The sequence below is a fragment of the Alligator mississippiensis genome, chromosome 4 (genome assembly GCF_030867095.1).
Source record: "Alligator mississippiensis isolate rAllMis1 chromosome 4, rAllMis1, whole genome shotgun sequence".
NCBI lineage: Eukaryota > Metazoa > Chordata > Crocodylia > Alligatoridae > Alligator > Alligator mississippiensis.
The window spans coordinates 108,725,926-108,751,493 of NC_081827.1; the positions used below are offsets into that span (position 1 = coordinate 108,725,926).

The 25,568-nt window shown below is 40.0% G+C and overlaps 1 protein-coding gene across 5 annotated transcripts in view; it reads left to right on the forward strand.

The window, feature by feature from the left end:
- KIAA1549 (KIAA1549 ortholog) overlaps positions 1–25,568 on the forward strand; it is a 233,159-nt gene that overhangs the window by 116,775 nt on the left and 90,816 nt on the right. For all 5 annotated transcript variants that reach the window (XM_059726456.1, XM_059726454.1, XM_059726455.1 and 2 more), the window contains exons 2-8: positions 670–3,483; positions 5,027–5,115; positions 14,137–14,314; positions 16,010–16,140; positions 17,333–17,516; positions 21,958–22,017; positions 25,083–25,228. In XM_059726456.1, coding sequence (XP_059582439.1) covers positions 702–3,483; positions 5,027–5,115; positions 14,137–14,314; positions 16,010–16,140; positions 17,333–17,516; positions 21,958–22,017; positions 25,083–25,228 — 3,570 coding nt within the window. In that variant the 5' untranslated portion in view covers positions 670–701. The remainder of the gene's footprint in view (positions 1–669; positions 3,484–5,026; positions 5,116–14,136; positions 14,315–16,009; positions 16,141–17,332; positions 17,517–21,957; positions 22,018–25,082; positions 25,229–25,568) is intronic.

Sequence of the window (25,568 nt, forward strand, 5' to 3'; positions counted from 1 at the left end):
TTATTCCAATCTTATCATAGTTCTGTGACTGTGCTAGGACTTCCAATTCTTTTTGGTTGTTTCCTGGGCTCTGTGCATTCACGTGCAGACACCTGAGGTGACTAGCTGATTGCCCTACTTTCTCAGGAGGAATGAAGCCTCTCATTCCTCCAGGTCCCCCACTATCCCACTTCCCTTATGGTTAACCTCAGTCAACTCTGCATTCACTGTGCTGATTAGTGCAGTATTAAAAGGGGTGGTAAAACTCAAGGAAATAAATTAGTAGGAATCAAATAAAAAATTAAATCCCCAGAAAGTCCATACTTTTGCTTTACATTATAATGTAATATACCTTTTTATGTTCTTGAAACGTTAACTGATATGCGTGTGAAAACAGAGCAGCTGGCTTTAACATTGTCATCCAGCATTTAGAAGAGTGGTTTTTTTTTTGTTGGCTGTGGGTTGGGAATAGTTTAGCAGAGTGATGCTCTGCCCTGAAGGAATGTAATACTATTGTGAAACTTGTCACTTGGGTTGTCAGACTTTATTAACTTTGGTCATCATGACGTCTGAGGATTTCAAATATTTACCTAAAAAAACCCCAATATTTGTAGGTTTTTCTGATTATAGTCTTGGTGCTTGTGTATTGTAACTGTATGGCTAATCCATTTTTTTTCCTTTCCTTTTTAGATGATATTTCCTTGGAGCGGCAAAACCTTTCCATGTTCTCAGTGGGTCCTAAGCAACAGCAAAGCACAGTGGGCAGCGTGACACACATGGCCTTAAAAAACACTTCAGAACCCCAAGACAATTTCCTCCACATGGTTTTGCCATCAATCACTTCTCCCCTGGTCATGACATTATCTGATCAAGAAAGAACAGTCAAAGGTTCAGAAGGGAGAAGCATACCAACGGTAGATGTCTCAGTAACTAGCAGTGAGGCATTCTTAAGTGACAATGAATTTATTGGCTCACTTTCAAATGCACAGTGGACTTCTTCTCTACAGTCTATTGCAACAATGCATGACTCAGATAATGCAGTAGAGCCACCAAGAGAAACATTAGGAACTACACTGCTAACACCTTCATTATCAGTTTTTTCTTTACTATATGATGTATTGAAAACAACACCGCAAAAGACAAGCTTAAGTGTTGTTTCTGGACACAGTAACTCTCTCACACAGTTGAATTCTTTTACCCCAGATCATGAAATTCTGACTGCAAACAGAGACTTACTTTTATACCCCACAAAGACAGATATTTATTTAAGTTCTTTTGCATCAGAGGTTTTGGTGGCTCTGGAGAAAAATGTAGATGAAAGCTTGGCATCTATTTCACTGTCCTCAGTTTCTTTGCCTTTTGATACTGCATCTGAAGGGTCATCTGTTCTTATGCAGCAATTGGATAAAGATACCCAAGTTACCCCACATGCTTTGGCAAAAAGTACTGGCCAGTACATTAAAACTAATTCTGGTGTGAATAGCAGTGCAACAGAAGCTTTGGATCTAAGGACTTACCCTGTTGCAAGCATTTCTAGTTCAACACCTGTTTTGGCAACCAGCACGGAACCTGCTTTGTTTTTGACTAGTCTTCCATTTGTGTCTTTCCCAGTTCATTCAGATGCTGTTTCCTCTGATTCTGATAGCTTTCTTATTGATGACTTGTTTACAAGAGTGTTTTCCCATGAATCCTCCAGTACAACACCAAATATGCCTGGCAGTTCAGAAATACCCAATCAAGTTGAGCCCTTCAGTGAGCTCATAAGCCCAGTGCCTTTCAGTAGACCATATGCTTTGTGTTTGTACTGTGACTTGGCCTCCGTTCCATCAGAACAGGGCTTTTCAGCAGAAAACATGGAACATGATGTGGGTTCAGGTGATTATATTGAAACATTATCATTCACAGCCTCAGAGGTTAAAGTCATTAGTCCATTTACAACAGTACAAGCTGACCAGTATGAACAAGAGGAATCTGCTCCCGAAGTCTTTGATACTAGTTTCCCATCAAGGCCTGTTGTTTTGTTTTCCTCAAGATTCATAGAAGTCTCTGAGCCAAACTGGGTTTTTTCGAGCACTCTCAATGTTGGCCTTAAAGTAACGCCTACAACAATATTTCCTTCATACAGTCAGCTCTCAGAAGACATTTCATTGGATATCACTTCTTCTATACAGTTCTCCTCTGTTACTGAAACTGTTATGTTAACATCCAATCTGACAGTAGAACCTTTTAGTAGCACCAGTGTTCTTCTTGAACCAGATTTTACTGCAAATGAGAGCATCCCATTAATTACAATCAAACCTACAAACTTGCTGGAATTGCCTGAATTTATGCCATCAGAATCTGTGTTTTTGCTTGACACAACATCTGCAAGTTTGTCAATAGGTGGATTATCTATAAATATGTCAGATTTTTCAACCATACTTTTATCAACACCTTTACTCTTTGAACCTAACATCTCATTATCTGTTTCATCAGCTGCATCAAACTTTTACTCAATAATGCCAAGTGATTTATCAACACTTTTACCTCAAATTTTGCCTACGCTGCTTGGAACATCTCTACATGTTGGTGATCTCTCTAGATGGGATTCAAGTAAGCTGCCTGCTACCAACAGCACAAGTACAGAGTTTTCTCAGCTGTCTCCTTGGCATACTTCGTATTTTAATTCAAATACATCTTCTGTTCCAGTTGCACACATTCCTGAAATAACACCATCGTTTAGTTTTCATGCCGACTTTTCCATGTCACTGGAAGCAACGTCACTCTTGCAAATGGATTCTGAAGTGTTGTTTACCTCAACTTTCACAGAAGCTACCTCTCGGTTAGAGTCTTCGCTCCTCTCCCTTGAATTGGTGGTTCCTACTCTGGTGCTCTCCATGTCTGACTCTGAGTCTATTGTCACCAGCAACACCTTGATTGATGAAACACACTTGACCTCATGGTTTACTACCATTTGGATAACTCCTGTCATAAATGTATCTTATGTATCTTCATCATTTTTTTCAGCTAGTACAGCTTCATATGAGGATATTGGTGCTACTGTTAACCATATGTTGCTTTTAACCTCTTATTCTAAGGCCATTGCTAGTACAGCGTATTTTACAACTAATCCGTACGTGTCGACATCATATGCAGATGTTAGCAGCATTACTGGTGCACCTACTGAGTCAATTTCTGTGGTCACATCATTTGTCCCTACACAGTTGCCTCCGTCTGTGAACACTACCAACACTACCATTGAATTTGTCACTCCAGCAAGAACTGCTTTACCTGGGGTTACCAATATAACAAGCTTGACTACTCCTGCAGCAACCACCATCACTAGCACAGTTGACCATAGTACAACTACTGAAAGCAGCTCAAGTGTTTCATCCTCCTCCTCCTCCTCTACTGCAGTGGCCACTACTCCATCTGAAGCTATAATTATAACATCTGCCATGACTGCCACCAGGCAACCATATGTGTGTGATATCACTGTTCCTGACACTTACTTAGTCACAGCTGGTAAGACATTTCTAAAGTCTTATTTTAATGCTTTTCTTCATTTTTTTTTTTTTTTTAAACTCTACCTTGTACCCCAAAGGAATCACTATAATGAGCTTCCCCTTGTAATGCAAAACTATATAATTTAAATTGTGTGTGTTTGTATTAGATAAGTAAAGAAAAGAAACATAGCAAGAAATTTAGGTCACTTAAATAAATCTTTTAGTTCTGTTTCCAGGTAATTATTTCACATCAAGAGCCAAATTTCCAAAAAAATTAGCCTGTATGACCATAGATGCTGTCTGTGTTTGCATACAGTTGCTTGTTCTTGCAAATTATGACTTTGTACAAAACTTGTTTTGCAAGCGCCAGATAAGCACAGATGGTGCTTTAAAACTGCATGTAGGGATGTTGAATTGATGATACTTTATACTTCTGGTTGGCAACATAGATTATTGTCGTGGCACTTTCTGTTTATTCAGGTCACATGATCCTGCAAAAATTCCCTGTAAAGTTGTTAGATTTGTTTGCAAAGAACCAAGATTTATTTTTTTAAGTAGGAGAACATATGAAAGCAAGTTCGCGTACACACACACACACACACACACTCTCTCTCTCTCTCTCTCTCTCTCTCTCTGAATTATTTTTATTGGACTTGGTGTGGTTATGACTGAAAAAAATGGAAATCAGTCTTTCTAGTTTATTGTCAAATTAGCAAGGTACAGCTAAGTGCAGTTGTTGGAAGAGTGAGATGTATTCCATAACCTTCAGCAAAACATACAGTTAAGTTTTATGACCAGAATGTGTTCATGTGATACATAAAGTAGAAAGTTCATGGTTTTATTTTTTCCAGATATAAGAGCAATTGGGTGTGTTAGCAGTAGGATTTTTTTTGACTTGTTAACAGAATAATTTTGCTATGCACACTATTGATGAAAAATAAATATAAAATGCCAAGATGCCACTTCAGTTTCTTTCTTTAATCAGTCACAGTTTAAAGTGTGATTTTTTTTTTTAATTTATTTAAGTTAGCAAAGCACTCTTGTAGTTTTTGTCTTGAAAGTGCTTTCATATTCAACATCCCTGCCACTCTGGGTAATCAGTTTCTTATTTTTTTATTTTTTTGATAAATTGGTTTGGAAGCTTTATTATGCCTTTTATCAGCAAATATCCACCACAGCTATTGAACTGTGATCTGCTTTCCATTCTGGCTCATGCATTATCTACAGAATTATTAGCTACGTTACAGTAGCAGGATTTTTATTACAAAGCACAAGTGAAAAATAATAGAGTTTGGCTTTCAGATCTGGTTTAAATTTCAGGGCTATATATTAATAAGACTGTTATTTTTACCAGCAAACAGAACAAATTTGATATTGAAAAACATGAGAGGAAATGAACAAGGAACTCATGAAACGATTTACAGTCACTTTTCTAAGTATGTTCCATTTTACTGATCTCTTAACCTGCTTTTTCATGCATTACACAATTTGAAAATGCAGCATTGAACCAAGGTGTCTAATACAAATCTAAAATGTATTTACTGACTGATGTTAATTTCTAGTGCTGGCCCGAAGAGCTAATCTAGAAAATGTCAGTGAATCCATCAGAGAAGTGCTGAGAATTCAATTCAGGCGATCTGTAGAGCTGGAGGTAAGTGGTACGGTATGCCTATGCACTTTAAATGATATGATAACATTAAAGCTTTTTTTTTTTTTTGTGAAATAAGATTATTGAGAGAGAAAATGCTGTTAGTAAATCAATTATTCAAAGTTAAATATATAAAGCCATATTTTTCTTGCATTTAATACAAGTACAAAAATCAATTATGACATTTAGGGCATTTTCTGTTCTCCATGGCTTGAAAAGGGAGTTGCCCCCTACAACTTGTCATTCTTATTGGCAGGTGAGGTGAAATTGTAAATTGAAAATCTTTTACCTTCCAAATGATCAGGTTAGGGTTTTGGTTCTTTTGTGTGCTGGCTGATGACCAAGGAGAGGACCTTTTGCAAAACCTGTCCTAATTTTGTTTTGTTGTTTTCACCAGTACTTGCAGGGAAACAGAGGAAATCAGGAGCTTGGGGCTTTTTAAATGAAGGAGGGATGTGCTATTTTCAGACAACGGAAAGACTGCAGACAACTAGATCTGGGATCTTCCATAGTGCTTTCCCCCCTTCATCTCTTGTTTATAGGATTAGCTTTTGTTTATAGAAGCTTAGATTCCCATCTGCTTTGACACTCAAATCTAATCAAGGAATCGTCCTTACAGTGTTTCAGCACTGTTCCCAAGTCTAAAACTCAGTGCAAACTAGAGCTTAGGTTTAAATTTACGTTCCTAAAGACACATTTTTTGTGGGGAGGGGATGGACCCTAAGGTTGTTGGGTTTTTGGGGGGGGGAGAGTTATGACTTGGATCTAATCATAATTGGACACGACAATGTGGAATGTAGGAAAAAATGGGGAACAATACATTTTACTCATTTCTTGATTTAAATCCTAATGCTGTAAGTCTTATTCACAAGAAGGAATACCTGATTTTAGATAGTCCTTTTGAAATCAGTGGTACCAACTCAGTAATATTTAACCTGAGTAATTGCAGAAGAATGTGCCCATTGAAGAACAAACAAAGATACATTTACAACTACTTATGTGAAAATGGCATGGCATTTTTGACAGGTTTTTGGAGAAGTGAGATGCCTTAATTTGCCTTGTTGGCAGTAACAGGGATTTATTGCATCTTTGTTCTGGCATAATACTTGAAAAGAAATGCCAACTATCTGCAGACAGAGTGCAATGATTATATCTTATGCCCTGTTTTGGATGAGTTCAGCCTAGTACATTGAAATCATTTGTATATACTTTTAGTAGTATTGGGTTAGCTTTCTTTATTTCTTAGCTGTTGATGCTTTGAGAGTACTTTGAAGTGTGTTCAGAACATCTGCTGTGTTTTTATTCAGTGTTTTTCTTTCAAGAAAACAAATTGGAGAAAACCTTTTTAGATTGTTTACAGCTTTCTACCTTTTCTATAGTTTTCAGTCCACCATGCTAGTTAAGCGCAGATGCAACACCTGGTCCTATTTTGTTTTTCTTGTTCTGTTAACGTCACATCTTCAGAGTTAATTCAAGTTATTAGCGGAGGGGTGCCCCAATCTTGAGTTTGGTAGGGCTTATAGTTGAAGGTTCATCATGGGAAATACTCTTATCAGTTAACACAATCACACTCTGTTTCAGTTTGAGTGTTATTTTACAGTGTGGCCGTTCTCACTGGGCTAACCTTAGACTAGTAAATACATAGCCAAAATACAAGGAGATTACATAATTTACTTCACAGTCGCAAAGTAAATTACTTAATCTGGGATCCTGTTGGCTACCAATACCTTCCTTTCAAATTACAAAGAGAGATTGGCCTTAGATTTGCTTATTCTTGGAGAAATCCTTCAGTATGATAAAACTTGCCTTTTCATTTTTAGGTTAGTATATTGAGGCCTGCTCTACACATTAGATCTATTGTGCAATAACCTTATGAACTATGCAATAAATTTAGACTGGCTACATGTGGAAATTAAGTATCATGCCTTAAAACAGTCCAACCAGCTACAAAGTTATTGCTTGAAAATGTGTAATAACTTTGTAGCTGGTTTCTATCCAGCTTTAATTTGTACTTGTAGGCAGTCTGCAGTTGCTGCAATCTCCCAGGTGCTGGGGAGCACAAAGCACGCTGGGACTGGGAGATCACAGCCAGTGTGTTGGGCATGGGGGCATTTCAGGCAGCAGCTGGGAGATTGCAGCTGCTGCAGTCTCCCAGCTATTATGATCTCCCAGCTATGGGGTGCTCCACACACCCCTGCGGTTGGGGGACCAGAGCAGTGGGATGGAACTTTATTGGCTCAACTGGGCATGGATGTGACTTTTGTCTGCTGTCATGAGGGGGCCATCATGATTTGTTTAGGGCCATTCTCTCACTGCAGTTGGAGATAGAGTATGTAGGAGAGTGTCAGATTTTCCCTCATAGTGATACAGAAAGTTAAAAGGAAGAGACTTTTATTTCCTTCCTTCTACCCCCTTGGAAAGAGTGGTGTTTTGTGGGTCTTTAGGGCTCCCTGTCCCAGTGCAGACAAGGTGTTGACCTTTAGGAAACTATTGACCATCAGCACCAGGGCCATGAACCTTTGAAGCAGAAAGGAAGAGGACAAGGACCGATCTGTTTATGGCTGCTGCTAGGAGGTTGGACTGCCTCTTTGTCCAGAGGGAAATTCCAGAGCAAGAATGCCAGAAACAGGATGCACGTGAGAGGGAAGAGAGAAGATGGACTTCATGACCCCTGGCTATACCTTGAGAATACAGCAGGACCAGTGGCATGAGATCTGTTTGAGTGGGATCTGAGTACAACCTGGGTACAGCATTGGCCCTGGCTCTAGTCCAGATCTAGCTGCCTGCCATGGCCTCCTCTCTTCTTCCTCCATTGTGATGATCTCTGGGGAGGTAGCCAGCCCATGGATGGAAGTACACATGATCCAGCTATTTCCTGTGAACAATATCCTTATGCAAGCACAGTTGAAGGGCAGCAGGTGATCTGACAATGTACAGTTCTAGTATGTGTGGCACAGTACTATGTCCTCAGTGCACTTGTCTGCCTTTTGGGCTCGAATACTTGGTGGGGTACCTTTCTTCTGTTTGTTGGTCTCTTGGTAAGCAAGTACTTTGAGTAAAAAGAAAAGAGGACTTCAGAACACACTTATTTTAATGCAGTCAGAGCTTTACAGCATGTGCATAGGCACATGTTTATCTTGTAAGGTACATTAGTAAAATAAATTACTGTAATTCTCACATGATCTGTACATTCCTTTCCAAGCTAAGCATAAGGAATACAAGGCATTTCTTACTTCTCTAACTCTTCTGTTCCCAAATCCAGCTAGTGCATTCTGCCTGCCTGCATCAAGCCTATAAAACAGCACGGTCATCACCTTAGTCTTTCCCTAAATGCCCCATTATCCCCATGTATGCAGTAGAGCTTGTCCTAATAAGGTAAATTGTATTCTGTAGGCCGCAGTCATTTGGGTTGCATAGATAGCACAAAAACTTGCAAAGAGCAGTGCACACTACTGTAGTACTCAACCCAAGGGGTAGGCACCAGAAGTCCAAGTACTTCACTTGGTTCAGTACAGTGCCAGTGTGCAACACTATTACAGCCATATTTATCCATTGCTTTGTGGAAACGCTGAGCTGAGCTAGCCTTGACTGAGTGGAGAAACAGAAGCTCATTCATTCATGTTAACTTCAGTAAAGATTTATCTTAAGAATGTAGGCTTTTGTTTCCCTCTAGTAGGCAGCCCACCTAAAGATGTATGTGCATCTTTGCCAGGTTTCAGTTATGACTACAGACCTGCCAAATTAGCTGTCCCTGGTGGCCAATTATATGGCTGTAACACAGCCAGAGCCCTCAATTTCATGGCCGGGGCCACCGTTTTGAAGGCTGCACTGGGCAAGCAGTTTCAGTAGGATGGCTCCTGCCCCAGCATATGAGGCTCTGGCTTCAGCTCCCAGCTGCTAGATCTGGAGCCGGAGCCCCAGCACTCTACATAGGGCTGAGCCCACTCACTCACGCTGGAGCAGCCTCCGCCATGTTCCCACTGGTGCCTGCACCCTGACTGCGTACTGCTCTGCACCCCCTGTCTCCAGCTCCAGTATCTGGAGCTGGGCCCCTCCATGCCTGCCAGGAGTGGTGCAGTGTAGTGCAGCAGGAGAAAGAGGAGGAGCAGGCTGGTGAGAGGTGCTGGGGGCAGGTACGGGGACTGGAGTTAGAGAGTACAGAGCAGCACCTGACTGGCTGTATCCACATTGGGAACAGCCCACTGGAAGCTGGTCCTGCTGCTGCTCCACCATGTCATGCTGTGCCATGCTGTTCTGGGCAGGCGAGTGAGAAGCTTCAGACAGGTAGCTCTTGCCACACTGCCAGGGCTCTAGCTTCGGCTCCTGACTAGTTTTTTAGGAGCTGGAGCCCCCATGTACTGGGGCAAGAGCAGAAGCAGCTTCTAGTGGGCTGTTCCCAGGGTGGATACAGCCAAATGGGTGCTGCTTTGCACCCCCCGGCCTCCAGCAACAGCTCCTTCTCTCACTCCTGCTGCACCACACTGTGCTATTCCCAGCAGGCATGTGGGGGTCTGGCTCCAGATCCTGGAACTGGAGTTGTGGGGACACCAAGCAGCACTCAGCTGAGTTGTGGGCACTGGCAGGAGAGTGGTGTGGACTGCTCTGGCATGAGCGAGTGGGACTCGGCCTCATGAAGAATGCCACAGGAGCAGTGTGAACCACACTGCCCAGGGAGCTGTGCTGCATTTGCCCCCTGGCCTACCCCCTTCCCTAACCTATAGCAGGCTCCCAAGACCTAGCAACTGGGCAGCCCCCACTCCATGCCCTGCTCCCCCAGAGGACAAGGGCACTCTCTCTCTCTCCCTCCCTCCCCCACCCCCGCTCCACAAGGGGACTTTTGGTGGGCTTTTCCCTGCTCTCCCCCTTCTCCACTCCCCTTCTGGAGACAGAGACAGCGCACGTAGTTGTTTTAGTTCAAAGGTGTTTTATTTCAAAAGTGCACCACTGCCGTTTTCTATGTGCTGACGTGCATTTCATCACTTATACAACTACATGTGACACAGCACAGCACGCATCAGCTCTGTGCGGAGTGGAGCAGTCTGCTTCAACCCACTGGATCTCTGGCGTGTCATAGGATGAAAAGGTATGTGTATAAATGCCCATTATGTTTGTCCCATACTCTAAGGGTGTGGACAGAAGTAACGTTAGAAATGTTTCAAAAGGATGACATTTCAGCTGGGGACATATGCATAGCCCCAACTTTGTGCCCCCCAAGTTGTAACACTTCAAAATGCTTCAATGCCTGCAGGGATGGAGAGGTAGGGGGATTGGAGGATGAAAGGGCAGCAGTGGTGGGACACAGAGGTCTGGTAGGACCATGGGGCTCTAGTGGTTGGGACATGATTTATCAGAGGAAGTGGGGCAGCAAGCAAGATGGGGCATAGGGATATGCAGTGGTGGTAAGGGTGACCATCACTAGAATACCTGGTTTTCCAGTCTCTAATCCCCTGGATTTCTCCTCTTTCCCTCTCCCAAGAGTGGAGAGGTAGAGGAGACTGAGGGCTGAAGAGCCCAGGAGGGAGAGAGAAGAGCACTGTGGGATTTTGGAGGACCTATAGGTTCCTGATTTCCCATGCACATGTATCTAAAAGAGGTACTTCATTTCCAGCAGTATTATTTTGGAGCATTTCAGCCACTTTTTGGAACATTTCAAAGGCATTGGAAATGTTTCAGCTGTTAGTTGTATACACCCTGACTCAGTTATTGAACCAACCAAATCCATATGGCCCCTCTTCTTTGTCTTGGATTGTTTTCCCCGATGTTTCAGGAGACTGCTTTAGTTAGGACCTATTCTCAATATGGGTCCCTAATGGAGTTCTCTTCCCCCAGCACTCTTCCCAAAAGTTCAGTTGTCTGATAACCTTCTTTTTCTATTTTCTATATAAAAGGTTACCTTCCATCTCCCCCAAAACTGCAAGGTTTTTTCTTTTGGAAAGGTTTAAAGAATTGTACAATTTAAAGCTTCAGTAGTTTCAGCCAGTGAACCACTCCCTCAGCTGGTATATATCTGTAAAACTGTGTGAGTCAAAAGTTCATGTGCGTGAAACTGCACTGACTGCATGAGGGCACTGCATATTTCAATAATACAAGCAGCTTTTTACTAAAATAGTAGCAACTGCAATAGGACTGAGTATACTGCTAAATATTTGAAGGTTGACTGCAGCTAACATTTGAGATCTTCCCTCCCCCATCCTCCCCTTCATGGTTTCCCACTTTAAATTCTTTCCTTTCATGTCCACTATTACCATGCAAAGCTCTTGATGGGATACATTGGCCCTAGGCTGCCGGGAGTCGGTCTGTTTTATAAATAATGCAGCTAGTTTTCTGAGCCTGGGTTCATTCTTTACAAAATCCCTCTTATCAAAGGGAGAGAGCATTTCTGTGCAATCAGTCATGCTTATGCTATAGAAGGGAACCACTGTCGTACATGTTTTCTCTTAGTGAAGTCTTGGTGGTGTCTGTTTTTTGTTTTTTTTTTCCTCCGTCCCTTAATTGCATATAGCGGACATATTCTTATCTCCTTATCTCACCAGAAAAAGATTTCATGTCCAGTAACGGAATACTGCTGAAGATGTTATGTTTTTTAAAATTAACAGCTGTCCAATATAGTAACAAGTATTAATCACTACAGTCATGCAGCTTTGAAAACAGGCTCTTCTTTCATGCTAAACAGCTACTCAAACAAAGCAGACTTTTGTTAGGCAACAGTTTCCATTAACTGGTTGGGGCATATTGCAATTTAAGATAAAAAAGAGTACATTTGTTTTTAATGTTTCCTTCTTTTTATATCTCCTATTATAGTTCACAGATGCTGTTTCTTTTTTACAATGTAATGCACAGTAAACTTAGGTAGTTTTGTTAAATGTAGCATGGTAGCAAGGTGTGCATTACACAAAATAAAATACATGGCTGCAATATAATGATACTGTGGCTTAGCTGAAATATAGGACAAATGTTAATCTTAAAAGGGAATTGAAAAGGCTTTCCTTCAAGTGTTGCCATTTGAGCTCAGATTTCTCCTTCCTTTGCTGCTTTGTGTGCTTGTAAATATCTTCTGAAGTAGATGTCTATGGATACTTGTTATGATGGGTCATTTAGTGGTACAGAAGCAAAATGAGTAGGTAGGTGGGGGAAGAGGAAGGGAGGGTGCAGTGGTTTTATCTTTCTACCTTCCTCAAATTATCATTTTTCTGGAATGATTGTCCACCTCATGCTACAGTGAAGCCCAAAAATAGGAATGTGTCTTGGTGCTAAATTAGACCTAATCAGACTGAATGCCCTATGCAGTGTTTGAGGACTGTTACAGTATAACAGTGAGGAAGATAGCTTTCATTACATATAAACTGGATGGCAGGCAGAGGTGGCTGTGTTGCTTATGGCATCTTGCATTTCACTCCACTTTAATACAATGTCTTTGCTGGGCCATTCTCTCTCTGAGTATTTTACTTTAGATAATACCAAATGAGTGTAGTTCTGTTTCTTTATTTTCTTGTCTTCCAGACCAACTTCTTTCATAGATAACAAACAATTTTCTTGTGGCATGTCTTAGCCTTTCTTCTTTCCATTTCACAAACTGAAGCTGTAGAAATCCTTTACCTTTTTCATTTCAAAATGAAACTGCAGGCAAGGTGGACTGAGGCACCTGTAATTATGATTTATGTTGAATTTAATTTGAATGCTATCAATTTTTAAAATAGAAATTTGATGGCATCATGCTCCAGGTATATACAAGGAATAAATCTGGAGATTGTGGAATCTGGAGATTGCTTTCTTCTGTCAGGTTGCAGCTCCCGCTCCCCCCGCTTCCCCCCCCCCTTACAATTCAAGTGGTTTTCTTCAATGTTTTAAAGATTTTTTAAAACTATGTCTTGCTCTTTTTTTCAAAAAAATGTAAAAGCTGCCTATTGCCTCAGCTAAGCAGTAATTTCTATTAATCCATGCTGACAGAGAGATGCCTAAGAGACATCCAGGGAAGGATAAAGCTGTGCTCTTCCTTCAATCAAATAATAAGGTGAAAGTCATCAGGGTCCCTCCAGTTGCGCAAAGCTTGGAGAATGCTGATGTTGCATTGGACAGTATGGATTTACCTGAAGCCTTTGGTTTCTGGTCATGCCTCTGGTTGTCCTCCTCACATGGCAGCACAGACAGCTGGGGCAGCAACAGGCCCTCCTCACTACCCTCCAGCAGAGACCAGCAAGCTATCTGAAAACTTGCTGGTGGTCCAGACCCTGGTGCAGTAGTGGGATCTCCTGCTGATCACTGACATCCTGCCTGGTGGGCCCTCTTTCCCGGTGGGGAAGAGGACAGTCAGTCAGTGTTCAGGTTCATTGACAGGGTGCCCTGGGAGAGAGGGAAAGCACTGTATATTGATTAGATTAGATGATGGCTTTTGAACATCCTGATTTCAAGGGCTGCAATTTTGGAATTGCCTTCTGACAAAAATAGGGGTGGGGTATAAGAACTAAGGTGAAAATGTTCAGTGATAGTGGTGGTATGGAAGGGGAAGGACTTCTTTAACAGAAAAAAATGTTTGACATATAGATGTATTTGCATGCATATGTTCAATCACACAACAGTGAATCTAATAACATGTATTTTGAATGCAGATTGCTTACTCTAAATTCATGTTGTAGGATGTGCAGACTATAATGGCCAGTTGTTCAGTAAGTCAGTGATTGGCAATAAACATGTGGTGAACTCCAGTTTGGTGTAGAGGGGTTCATTACGTAAAGGCAGTGTTACAATCAAGATACTGAGCAAATTCTAATGAGATAACCTTAGCAAAGGGAGGATGCTTCTCTGGTTAATGCACTGGGTGGGAGCTGAAAGTAAGTTTTGCTACCAGTTCAGATCTATATGCATCTCTATCACTGTCAGTAAAATAAGGATAATATTTTCCTACCTCCCAGGGATATGTTGCTTGAATCATCTATGCTTTGAGATCTTCAGATAGACAGTACAGTATAGGTGTGAACTTAGCATTTGCCAAGATTGATTCTGATTTTTTTTTCTTAACTTTTATAGGTTTATAAGATTTCCCCACAGTTCTCTTTCTTGGTGACATCAGGTCCTTTTGTTTACACGGCAATAGCTGTCATGAATGTACTTATGAACAGCAGCCTTCTTCGTGGTCAGGCACCCATGGTCTTGTCCCTACGTCCTTCTTTCACTGTGCCAGATTCCATGTTCCAGGTTCACACAGGTGAGCTATCCTTTATTGTGTAGAGAGAAGTCCCTTATTGATGCACAGGTTTCATGCTGGGAGGAAGGATGGTCTTGCAAGTTAGATCTGCTCAATTCCTTAACTTTCACGGGGAGTTTGGCCATCCTTTGGTAGAAAAGGTTATATAAGTTTCAAACAATTCTTATTGTAAGCTGTTTAACGATTTGGAAAGCTTTTCACTTGGTAAGAAGTGTGAATAAAATGTTCTGCTATCCTTCTTATTTAATATCAGATCTGATGATGTGACTAACAAAGCATAAGGTGCTTGATTTAATTTTTTTTTTTTTTTTTTAATGATGCCTTAAGTGTCAGCCGGGTTATCACAGTGCTGAATCCCATATCTGTCTCCATCCTCTCAGGCCCTTTTACCATCTGCGACCTGTTGCAGGGAAAATGCAGAACTTTATATAAGAGCCTTGACAGATATTAGTAAAAGAGTGACTGATCTTCTGCAGCATTTTATTTTTAAATCAAAGTGCATCTAAGTTTTTAACTCTTTGTGTAACTTAAAATTACTTTTGACCGTAAATAATTCTTTTGGTTATGTTTACAAAAATAATTCTAAAAATTCATGTGGTTTATTTTTTTTTAATTCAATTGTTTACGTTGATTTATGGTCATAAGATGGGGGGATTAGATGTCTAAGGGGATTGTTTATACTAGGATGCAGCTTTTCACTGTTACTGCATGATGGTGGTTTTTGATATGGTCCATGGCTGTTAGTGACCAAAATATGGTATTAACTGTGTAACAGCTGTTTGCAATTAGTGGTTCTTATTTGGCCAACTTGCATAACAAAACAGCCGTTCTAGATGACTTGCCTGTCAAGAATGTCAGGTGGCACCCAGGCCAGCACAAACGGGCACAGGAGGCGAACGAATGTGTCGCACCAAAGTGGTTGCTCCATCCAGAGATGCTTCCTTTTCTGTAGCTGCTTTGTGAATACATATATAATAAGAATTGTAATATCTAGTGTTGTCAGTCTGGCACCTTTCCCTGTGCTTAATTAGCATGCACGTATATGTAGATTTCCTGGAAAGGATACATTAAATAACTTTCAGGGCAGATTCTGTAACTTCTGCCAGTGCACTAAAATGGGCTGACAGTGGAATTTGTGGGGGGTGAGAAAACATTGCCAGGAAGTCAACACATGTGCTTGCTAAGTAAGTACTGGTGAAAAGTGTCAGATTGATATTACATTATGATAAACCAAAGTTGGAGTGTTTTAACTGAGCTGAATATTAAATTTCAGTTACTATTTCATAGAGATGGTCACAGCTGGTCTTGCTTTAAAGAGTCTTCATGAAAACCTTGAATAAATTCACCAATATACAGAGCTTTGCACAAATGATTCAGTATTAGTCTCATGCAGCCAAGGGCTTGCAGTGTGGTATCACGAGTGTTGGAGTGTTTTGGCTGCAGAATCTCTTGATGGTGAATCTGATTTGTTGTCACATCAGATTTTAGTGATGAGAGCATTCTGCATCAGTACAGAACTACTATCTGCAGTAATTCCTTGAGCTGTACTGTTCAGTCTTCTCCTTCCCTGAGTTCAGCCTGGATTTTATGGAAAACTGTTTCCTGAGTAGAGGGAGATTCTCCTTCCCACCCTGCTGTCACCTTTCCATGCAAATGCTGCCATCATTGGGAATAACGTATTTTCTTTACCTTCAGTGCTTCAGTTTGTGCCTCGAAACATTGATATTGGATTCTGTAACTTCAGCCAGCGTATTGAAAAAGGGCTGACCATGGCATTCACGGAGGTGAAAAAACATCGCAAAGATATATACAACTTTACTGTGCAGGTGAGCTCACTGGCTGTTGGGTTTCATCATATCAGTAATAGCAGATCAGGTATTCACTGGCTACCTTTGATTCTTCTGGTCATCTTAGCCCTATAATACCTTTCCATGTGTGTTTTCATAAAGAAATCCATTGTACCGCACTAAACATTCCTTGAAATGCAAGGAACTTGAAATGATGATCTAAACAGTTTTATATTATGGGCAGTTAACAGATGTAGCGGGGTCTAAAAGTTCATCAGTGTTTTATACCCATGCCCAGGTATCTAAAGTAGCGCTTACTTGAACTTTAGATCTCAGATCTGTCTTGGATACTAAAACCAAACAACAAGGCTTAAATCTTCTTGGGTGCCAACTGTGTATGTATTGAATTAATAAGATCTGTCACCTCTTTTTACTGATTATTTTTTAAATTCTAGCTTTACTTTAAACCAAAATCAATAAAAATGGGACTATATATGCTAACCAACCTGGAAAATGCTTTATAACATAAATAATTTTAAGCAATTAAATGCTTTCATCAGTAAAATGGCATTTTAAGATGTCATGGAAAATTATTTATGGAAGAGCTTGCCTAAAGTACAGAAGAGCTTATGGAAAAGCTTCCCTAAAGTGCAGGCAAATTATATTTTATAGAACTATCTTTTCCTCTTGTGGACAGATGCAATCCTTGTATGTTACTGTAGCTGTTAGGTGAAACTCAAGGGCAAGACATTATATAGGAAGCCTATTTGAAGTCTGTCTGCATTTTGTTGCCACAGATCTTTAGATCTGCTAGTGCAGGGCATAGAAGATTTTGACAGACAAGGAAGGTCTTTCTACAGTGTGTTGACTGCAAACTGAGAGACTATTTTCACCTGTTCTGGTTCGTGCAGGTAGAGTTATTTGTTGGTGGATTACTTTGCTGTCTCTGTTCGGTATTTCTCTACCTTCCTTCTTTGGTCACTTCCTGCGTGGCACCCTTCATATCAAGTTGGATTGTAAATGTGCTTAAAGGATGAATATTAGAAGGGAAATAGTGTATGTGAGACACTTTGCTGCTGAGGCTTTGTGCAACAGAATCTGTCTGAAACTGATGTTGCCTGGGTCAAATATAAAACGTCTCATTTCATATTTGAAAAAAGGTTGGGTAGGGAGGGAGCAAAAGTGTTAAGGTCAGGCTTTTCCCTGATCTGCTCTAATTTTGTCTTTTCAGGTATTGAATATAACTCTGAACAGGCCTCAGATGGCCTTTCGGCAGGGCCCTGTGAACATTGTCTTTGCTATTCGAGATGATCAGAGTTTCTTAAATGGGTCTGAAATCAGTGAGCTGCTGAGGAATCTATCTGTGGTAGAGTTCAGTTTCTACTTGGGCTTTCCTGTGCAACAAATAGCTGAACGTGAGTACCTCATGACACTAAGGTTTTAGGTATTTTGCCTCCATAGTTTTGTAGTCACTGTGGATATAACTGGTTACGAAGCTTAATGTTTTTAGCTTCCTGCTTGTTCTTTCCCATACAAATCTCTATAATGGGTCTGCCATTCATTAATTTCTGCATGATATACAAAGTGAAGCTCTGGTCTACCCAAGATCAGATCAAGTAAAAGCCTGCTTGTTGTTCTCCAGTTCCATTCTTCATGGCATCACTAAATGTATTTAAGATAATTCCACAGAAGAATTTCCTTGGGACCGAAAGCAGTTGAAGCTTGTGCCATTTATTATGATCATTCAAATCTCTTTTTTGAGGAAACTCCTGGTCCCCCTTTTCTGTTCTTCTGGTACATATTTCTTTTCCGCTACCAAAGCGATGAGGTATGATAAGGTTTTTGTGCTCTCACTGTTTCCCTGCAGAAATTCGGCTGTAATTTGGTCTGATATGAACCACCTGCATGCAACAGTAATTGGATTTAATTATGCCTGTGACTCTTGTCCAGGGACAGAGTAGATTTTGCAGCAGCCTGGGAGGACAAAAACAGAAAACTTGTCCACAAGCAGCTAATAATTTTAAATTAGTTTGTGAGACCTTAAAAGACAGTACTCAGATACTGGGCACTGTTCTCTCAATCAAGAAACTAAAATGAAGTGTTGTTGCTTGCTTTTACTGTCCAAAGGTGTTTCTCTTCATTCTGCATGTTCTAGTTTGGACTCCTGTACCGTTTTACTGTTCTTAGTTTAAAAATGTTTTTTTTCTTACATTTGACACTCGTTTGGTCTAGCTTTATCCTTGTGTCCTAGAATGTGATTTGCTGTATATTTATGGGGGGGGGGTGTTATTTTGATTAAATTCCTTATTTGAAATCCCATATTCTGCCACTGCAGTGGGACTGGGCAATAAAATGAGAACAGAATTTCTTCTAAGACCAGTATATCTTGAAAGTCAAGCTGCCCTATGCTTAAAAACCTTATTCAACATACATGTGTCCTGTCCTGCATTTGGGGTTTTAGTGTGTTTAAGTGTAATTTTAAAGGCAGCTCTCTTAGAGCAGAGACTGTGTCTCTATGTGCAAGTGCCTAGCACAGTAGGAAAAAATCGGCATAATTAAAAAATAAATAATGAAAAGAATGATGCAAGGCTTTCTAGGCTTCCTCCTTGCTTACTGCATCTGTGAAGTGGTCCAGTGGATTGTTTTATTCTTTTACCATGCCACTGCCTGGAGTTGGAGCGGTGGAGATGTGTATGATGGCTTCTGTGTCCTGGTGAATGCAGGTTTCCAATGGCATAGTCAAACATATGGATCAGATTTTTCTGTAGCGGTATCTTAAAAGACTGAGGATTGTTCACACCTAAAATTTGCTACTCCAAAGTGCCTTTAACATGGAGTCAGGATTATCTTTCATTACTATTTCTACCAGCCTGGGGCTGTCTAGGTTGTGCAAACCTCAATTACAACAGGAAAAGAGGCTCCATTATACACGATGGATTTCATCATTTTGTCCTGAATTACAAAGTGCCCACAAATTTACCTATCTTGAACTCTTCAAGAATACCACTTGGGCCACATCAATCCCTGTTTTAGGTTTTTACGCCTGTTTTGAATGGGGGAGGGCCAGATTATATTTTTATATTTTTTTTAAAATAAATAATCTACATTCATTGCCAATCCAGTGTATTTAGCAGATACAGCTGGAGTACCATACTGTATGCCTCAAAGCCCTCACTAAGTTCTTGTAGATTGTCTGTGATTTTGGGGACTTTGAGACAATTTGAAAACATCTTTCAAATAAGTTCAGACTTTTTAGACATTGAGGAGTTTGAGTCCTGAATATAATGAAATCAAAGGTATGGGAGGCATTGCCCAAAGCAAAGGGGACATCTCATCTAAACTTGGCTTGTACATCGTTTGAACAAGTTATTCACTGCAGCTCTATCCAAACATAAAACAACCAGTTTTGATTTGTGCTTTTCTGCTTTGATGTCCATAGCAACAAAAGCTGTTTTTATTCCCTGGGTGATAGTATCAGTTGTCCCACCTCCCACATCTGCTGCGTCAGCAAAGAGTGAGGTTTCTCATGCAGCACAAATCTGATGCCCAAGTGATCATTTCTAAGCTTTGCATCTAGCCATGGGATCATCAACAGCTTTCAAGTTGTGGAGGCACTTTGCTAGGTGTCTTTGTATCTGCTTCCTATAAAGTTTTCCCTACTGTACTGTGGGTATTAATATTGTTTTATCTAAGGCTTAGTCCATTTTGGGACTGGAATTTAGGGACAATGTCAGGATTTCAAGAACTGGAATCAAATGACTTATTAAACAAAGACGACAAATTTCCCCTTGCTTCATTTTACAGAATGGTTTGTTTTTTTTTATAATGTGTACTAAGGCCCCGACCAACAAAGATACCTACTGATAGGCGCCTAATTTCTTTTGGTTTCAGCTTTGAGGAATGGGGCCCTATCTTGTTTGCTTTTGTCCATTTCATTTGATCTGGAGAGCAGTCAAATAATTGCAAGAAATTTGTTCTTAAAAGGCTAACATCTACTTGCAAGATAATTAGCTGGTCAAAAAGCTGATTATCCATTCTGGAAATTGCATGCAGTCCTTCCCCTTTCTGGTGGCAAGTAATTGGATATTTACTCCTCATGAATGCTGGAATGTGCCTTTACATCCATTTTTTTTATACTCCCTAGCATCCTCTTCTGCTCCTTTTGCTGCTTAGTTGCTTGCACTGTTATGCTCCGACTGGTTGGTTGAGGATTTCATTTTTTTAAAATTGGCTGTGTACATGTCTCTGTATAATGTTTTAAAATATCTTGCATACAAGGACTGATTTATAAGTGCTAGGTGAGCTGCAAACAAAGACAAGCTGTTTCAAACTCAAATGTAGCCAGTACTACAATATCACTGAAAATCCTGGGCCTTTTTAAACACATCCTTTGGAGTCTGATTCTGAGTCCTGTTTGAAAGAAGCAAGTTGTCTCTCTCCTTTTGTTCATTTCGCATCACCTTCTGCTTATAAACCTTATATTGGGTCTGTTATCTATAGTCCAATATGCATGTTCTTTAGGCTATATCTTGTTGGATAGGCCTCAGGCATTGTTAGGCACTTAAGGATGTTTGGCCAGTGCTATTCTTATTTTGAATAGCTACCTTATGCGTAGTGTACTGCATTGTGCAAGAATATTGGCAATGGGAGTGGCCACGTATGGGAACTGCCAGCATTTTTCTTTTACATATTTTCAAAGAGCCCAAAATCATTTTAATAGCTTGCCTATAATAGTGTTCTATTTCATCCTTTCTGTCCATGTTACGTATCTTTTAAAATCAGATATTGTCAATTAGCTACATCTTGGCACAGCATCTGAGCAGATTCCCATTTAGTTAGGGTTTTCAGGTGCTGTTGCAATACAACTAGTAAATAAAAATAAGTTTTGTATTTCATACAGTTAACTGCTACGGAGAAATCTGTTGCACTCTTTCCAGCCCTTAGCATCCAAATCACATGAGTCATGCCTGCAAAATCACAAGGTTGCCTTAAAATATTTTAATAATAACTTCTCTCCTTTTTATGTTACTCCTGTGGTCGCAGAGTTTTCTTCATAATTGAGAAGACTAGAAATATTTGAGAGAAATTCTCTTATTCACCTGATTTCAGTATCTGGGACTTTAGGCACCATACCAAATATGAGATTTGTCATAAACTCATGAATGTTGGAAAAAACTGACAGCTCTATAGATTCTGTTTAAAAATAAATTCAGTCAAGTGAAAGGCTTCTTTTCTCCAAACACCATGCAGTTTTAACAGGTTAAAACTAATGTTCTAGATGTGGCACAGTTTGGATGTAAGCTGGAACAGGAAACTGAAACCACTTAAGTGGCACTGAGGGACCATCTCCTGCTGCCCATGGTTAGAGGGCAGATGTCTATTCTTTTCCTGGCATGTTTAACTGTAACTGATTGTTAATATTTCTACTTGGTTTTGGCCACAAAGATCTGTATTCTCTTCCTCAACCAGTCATGAATAAATCACCTGGAATCCTCCGTAGCAGAGCCTGTTCCTACCAGTGCAAAAATCTCACTTTACGTTTAGCTGAGCGAGAAGAATTAGTATAATGGGCTTTACTTTACACTTCTAGGAGCAAAGACCTCAGGGTGACAAGTTTGAAATATTTTGCATTATTAATCCTGACCACTTTAGATAGCTCCTTTATTTTTTCAGATGTCAGTTGGAGAATATGTATCAACAGCAGTGTCTTTCTGTTGCTTATGGAGAAGACCAAGGATTATGCTGTATAACAAAGAAGTACATTTTCAGTGACAATTATGAAACAGCTTCTCTTTTATTTTTGTGCTGTTGAATATACAGCTTTTGCAAATGTTTTCTCTCCCATTTTTTTTTCAGCCTTTCATTACCCTAAACTTAACGTGTCTCAGTTGATGAAATCTTCGTGGGTGAGAACAGGTATGTATGGTCCATACGGGTAGATAGCTGTGTGGTTACTTTTGTTAGCTAGCACATGCATAATATTTGAGGGTGTTTTCTGTTTAGGACTGAATGTACTCCAAAACCAAAAGCATAATGAGATGGAATTTCTGTGAAAAATGCACTTGACTTGTCCAGAACAAACTCCAGAAATTCCTTGTTTTATTGGTTCAAAATAGCAATGCATGTCTAAAATGCAGAAACATGTGCATCCAGGTATAGAGAGGGCATTATATACCCTAGATGCTTTATAAGTTGCACATCAATTTTTAGAATCATTTTTACCTTTAATAACAACTTTCATTTTAAAAGGCATCCTGTACCAAATTATACAAGGCTATACCACAGAATGAGACTAGATACCATATGTGTAAAATTTTTTTTTTACGAGCATTAATTGAAGCAGCTGCATCACGTTTCATTGATTTATTCCTACAACTCATTTCTTCTGAATCACCTCTGATCCAAGTCAGCTGGCCATTTAATTTGCCCTGAATGTAATTATCAGAGCTGGTTGAATTCTCCCAACTGGTCAGAAATCAGGCTGCTGTGTTTGGATCTAAGCTTTGGAGCCTGTCTGCTTCATAATCTGATTCTGTTTGAGGAGAGTTCAGTTACTGCCTCTAGCCCTCCAAGCTCATTCTTGGGGTGTGCACTCCCCTCTGGATGCCCCTTCTCAGAGGTGGATCCTTTCTATCCAGATGTCCTTCACCAGTTGCTCCAGCCTACTCTTTCTCAGATCTGCACTTGTAGATATTCCAGTTAGCTGTTTAAGCCCTTTGAGGTGTTTAGCAATTGTAGGAAGAGACCCAGAGGTTTTGCAGAGTAACCTTTTAGTCACAAATCAAAATCAGAGTTTGCCCAAGCCTAACAACATAGTGGGCTAAAATGTCAAGGCATGCCAGTTTCCATACTCGGGGACACACAAAGAAATGACATAGATAGCATAGCCTGAATAATCACTTACCCATTTGCCACTGGGTCAGCTGGGAGCAGCCTTTGCCACAAGTCTGAAGTGGGGTTTAAATTCATGTCCCTGAGTCCATAGCAAACTACCACATTCACTCTGTCACCATGTCCCCAGAAACTTCTTCAGTGTACATATGCACATACATATGTGAGCATTCTCACTCCCCACAGCCCACTCCCCCCTTCTTCATAAAAGAAGCACAAAGATTTATAGATTCATACAAAAACTCTACTTGGAGAATCCTAACTACTGTGTGGGTCTGGATTTTTGTTCTCCATCCTTTCAGAACCCCCAAGTCCTTTTCCTCTCCTGCTTGACCTTTAGATTTCTTCTGTCCATCCATGCAGCAAGTCCTTAGCTTCCTCAGGTTCAGCAATCAAATGGTTGCCTCCAGCTCAGAAATCACGTTCCATTGTGTTTCCTGAACTTCCTTGAATTTGACTTTTTTTGAAGCCAGTTATAACATCTTATTTTTTGGCTGCTGAGGAATTTCTGCTTCTCCAACCCTGCAAATAATCTGGGGAGAAGAGCCAGTTTCCTTCTGCTTAGCCAGTCTTTTTAATATGTACATTGTATTGGAAGGGTAAAGTCATTCCATATTAATGACTCCTTTGATTGTTCTACAGCTGTTTCCAGAAAGGGATTGTGATAGATGGCATGGTCCTTGTCTGCAAATGATTGATTTAATGTATGCCAAGGGTTAAGGTTCATAAAAATCAATCAGAATTCGTAAGCTGTACATAGATTCCCCAAACCATCCCATTTTTCATAAAATAGGAGAGCGTCATTTCTAGAACTGTGATTCTCAATTGCAGACTAAAATTCCTGCTATTATTCATAATTTGATCTAGCCACATTAAAAAGAAAGCAAAGCAATTCTTTTGTTTATTTGATGCATTTAATTGCTTTTGATCATAGACTATTTATATTGCCATCTAATTCTGGCACACTAGGTTTGTGTGTAGAATTGGTAAAAAGACGCCAATTTTGGGGGAGAGAGGCAGTTTTGATAGTGTTTCATATTTTTGTGAAATGCCCAGTTAATTTTTTTGTTCATTTTCTTTTTAGCGAAAATCAGAAACCAAAAATTGAAAGCTTGATTATTTGAAGAATATTATTGGTTGTAAAAGTCTAAAACAAAACCAAAATATTTTTACAAATCAAATTAAAAAGAAAAAGTTACTGGTGCTTTTCAGCTCTTTAGTGGAGAATTCTAAAGAATGCAGTTGAACTTATTTTCCTGCAGATACTTCAAACCAGGGAGAGCAAATTTTGTTTGCTGTTTTTTTAATGTTGTTTAGTATCCTTTAGTTGAACTTCTCTGCATTCATTCTAACCCATGCCTTACCCTACCTTTGCCACACTTAGTAAAGGCCTTCATTTATTTTATGTTCCCATGTGTCATTCCTGGATGAATCCACTGAGTGTTGGATGCTCCAGTGACTTGGAGAGCCTTCAGGGTGATGGTGTGGTTGTCACAGCTACTAATGCTAACAATTTTTTTTTTTTTTTTGCACTGCTGCTCAACCAAGCTTACAAACAGACCTGTCACAGGCCAGATAGACTTATACTTTTAAAATACACTATCATCTTTCTGTTTTCTCTTTCAATCTCATTTTTTCTTTCTCTTATCCTTGCCCACTCCTGACTCCATGACTTTTGAATCAAAATAAAATTATGATTGAAAGAAGAAGTGTTAGAAGTGATTACATCCCTGAATTTCTTTTCAACATACACAGTTGTCTTGGAGGCAAGATTGCTCAATGATTGCTAGGACAGCTCTGATCCAGAAATATCCCCAGTGTTTTTGTTTGTTTTTATATTAATTCATCTACGAAATTAATTAAATTAATTAATTAATCAATCCTTCTACCAAAGACCAGAATTGCAATATGCAACATCTAGCTGGGTTGGGTGAGGAATTCCCACATCAGCATTTCAATGCTTCTCTTAAATAGTCCAGCAGAGGTCAGTAGAGAATGATTCAAGACTTGCATTTGACCATTGAACAGAAGACACGGAGAACTCGTTTTACTGATTTGCTTATTCTGGGATTGCTTTCTTCCAAATGTAGTTCTCCTGGGTGTCATCGACCAGCGAATTCAGGAGGATGTGTTTCAGGCTGAGATGGAGCGGAAACTGGCTCAGCTGCTGAATGAAGCTTTGACCAGGGGGCGAATATGGAGGCGGGCCAGTTTTGTAGGGAGCAATATTGTGCAGGTACTGAATGTCTGGACCTGGAGCCAAGGATGAGAAAATGATGGGAATAAACAACTGAAACAGTAAATAATACCTAGCATCTGAGCAGAGCTGAGATGCAAAATAAATGCACAATACAGTTGCTTTGTAACTAGTATTCACATAAGGTGTTGCAAGGTATCTGGAAAGCCAGGTAGGTTTACACCTAACTAAATCAGCGGTGTATAGTATAAGCTTTTGTAAGCAGTGGGTTTACTTCATTAGATCATGTGAAGGGACTGCAGTAAAAAGAATTGCTAAATAGAAAGCAGTGATTAGAATGCAAAGGTGAAGGAAGCGGGGAGCAAAAAGAAGAGGGCTC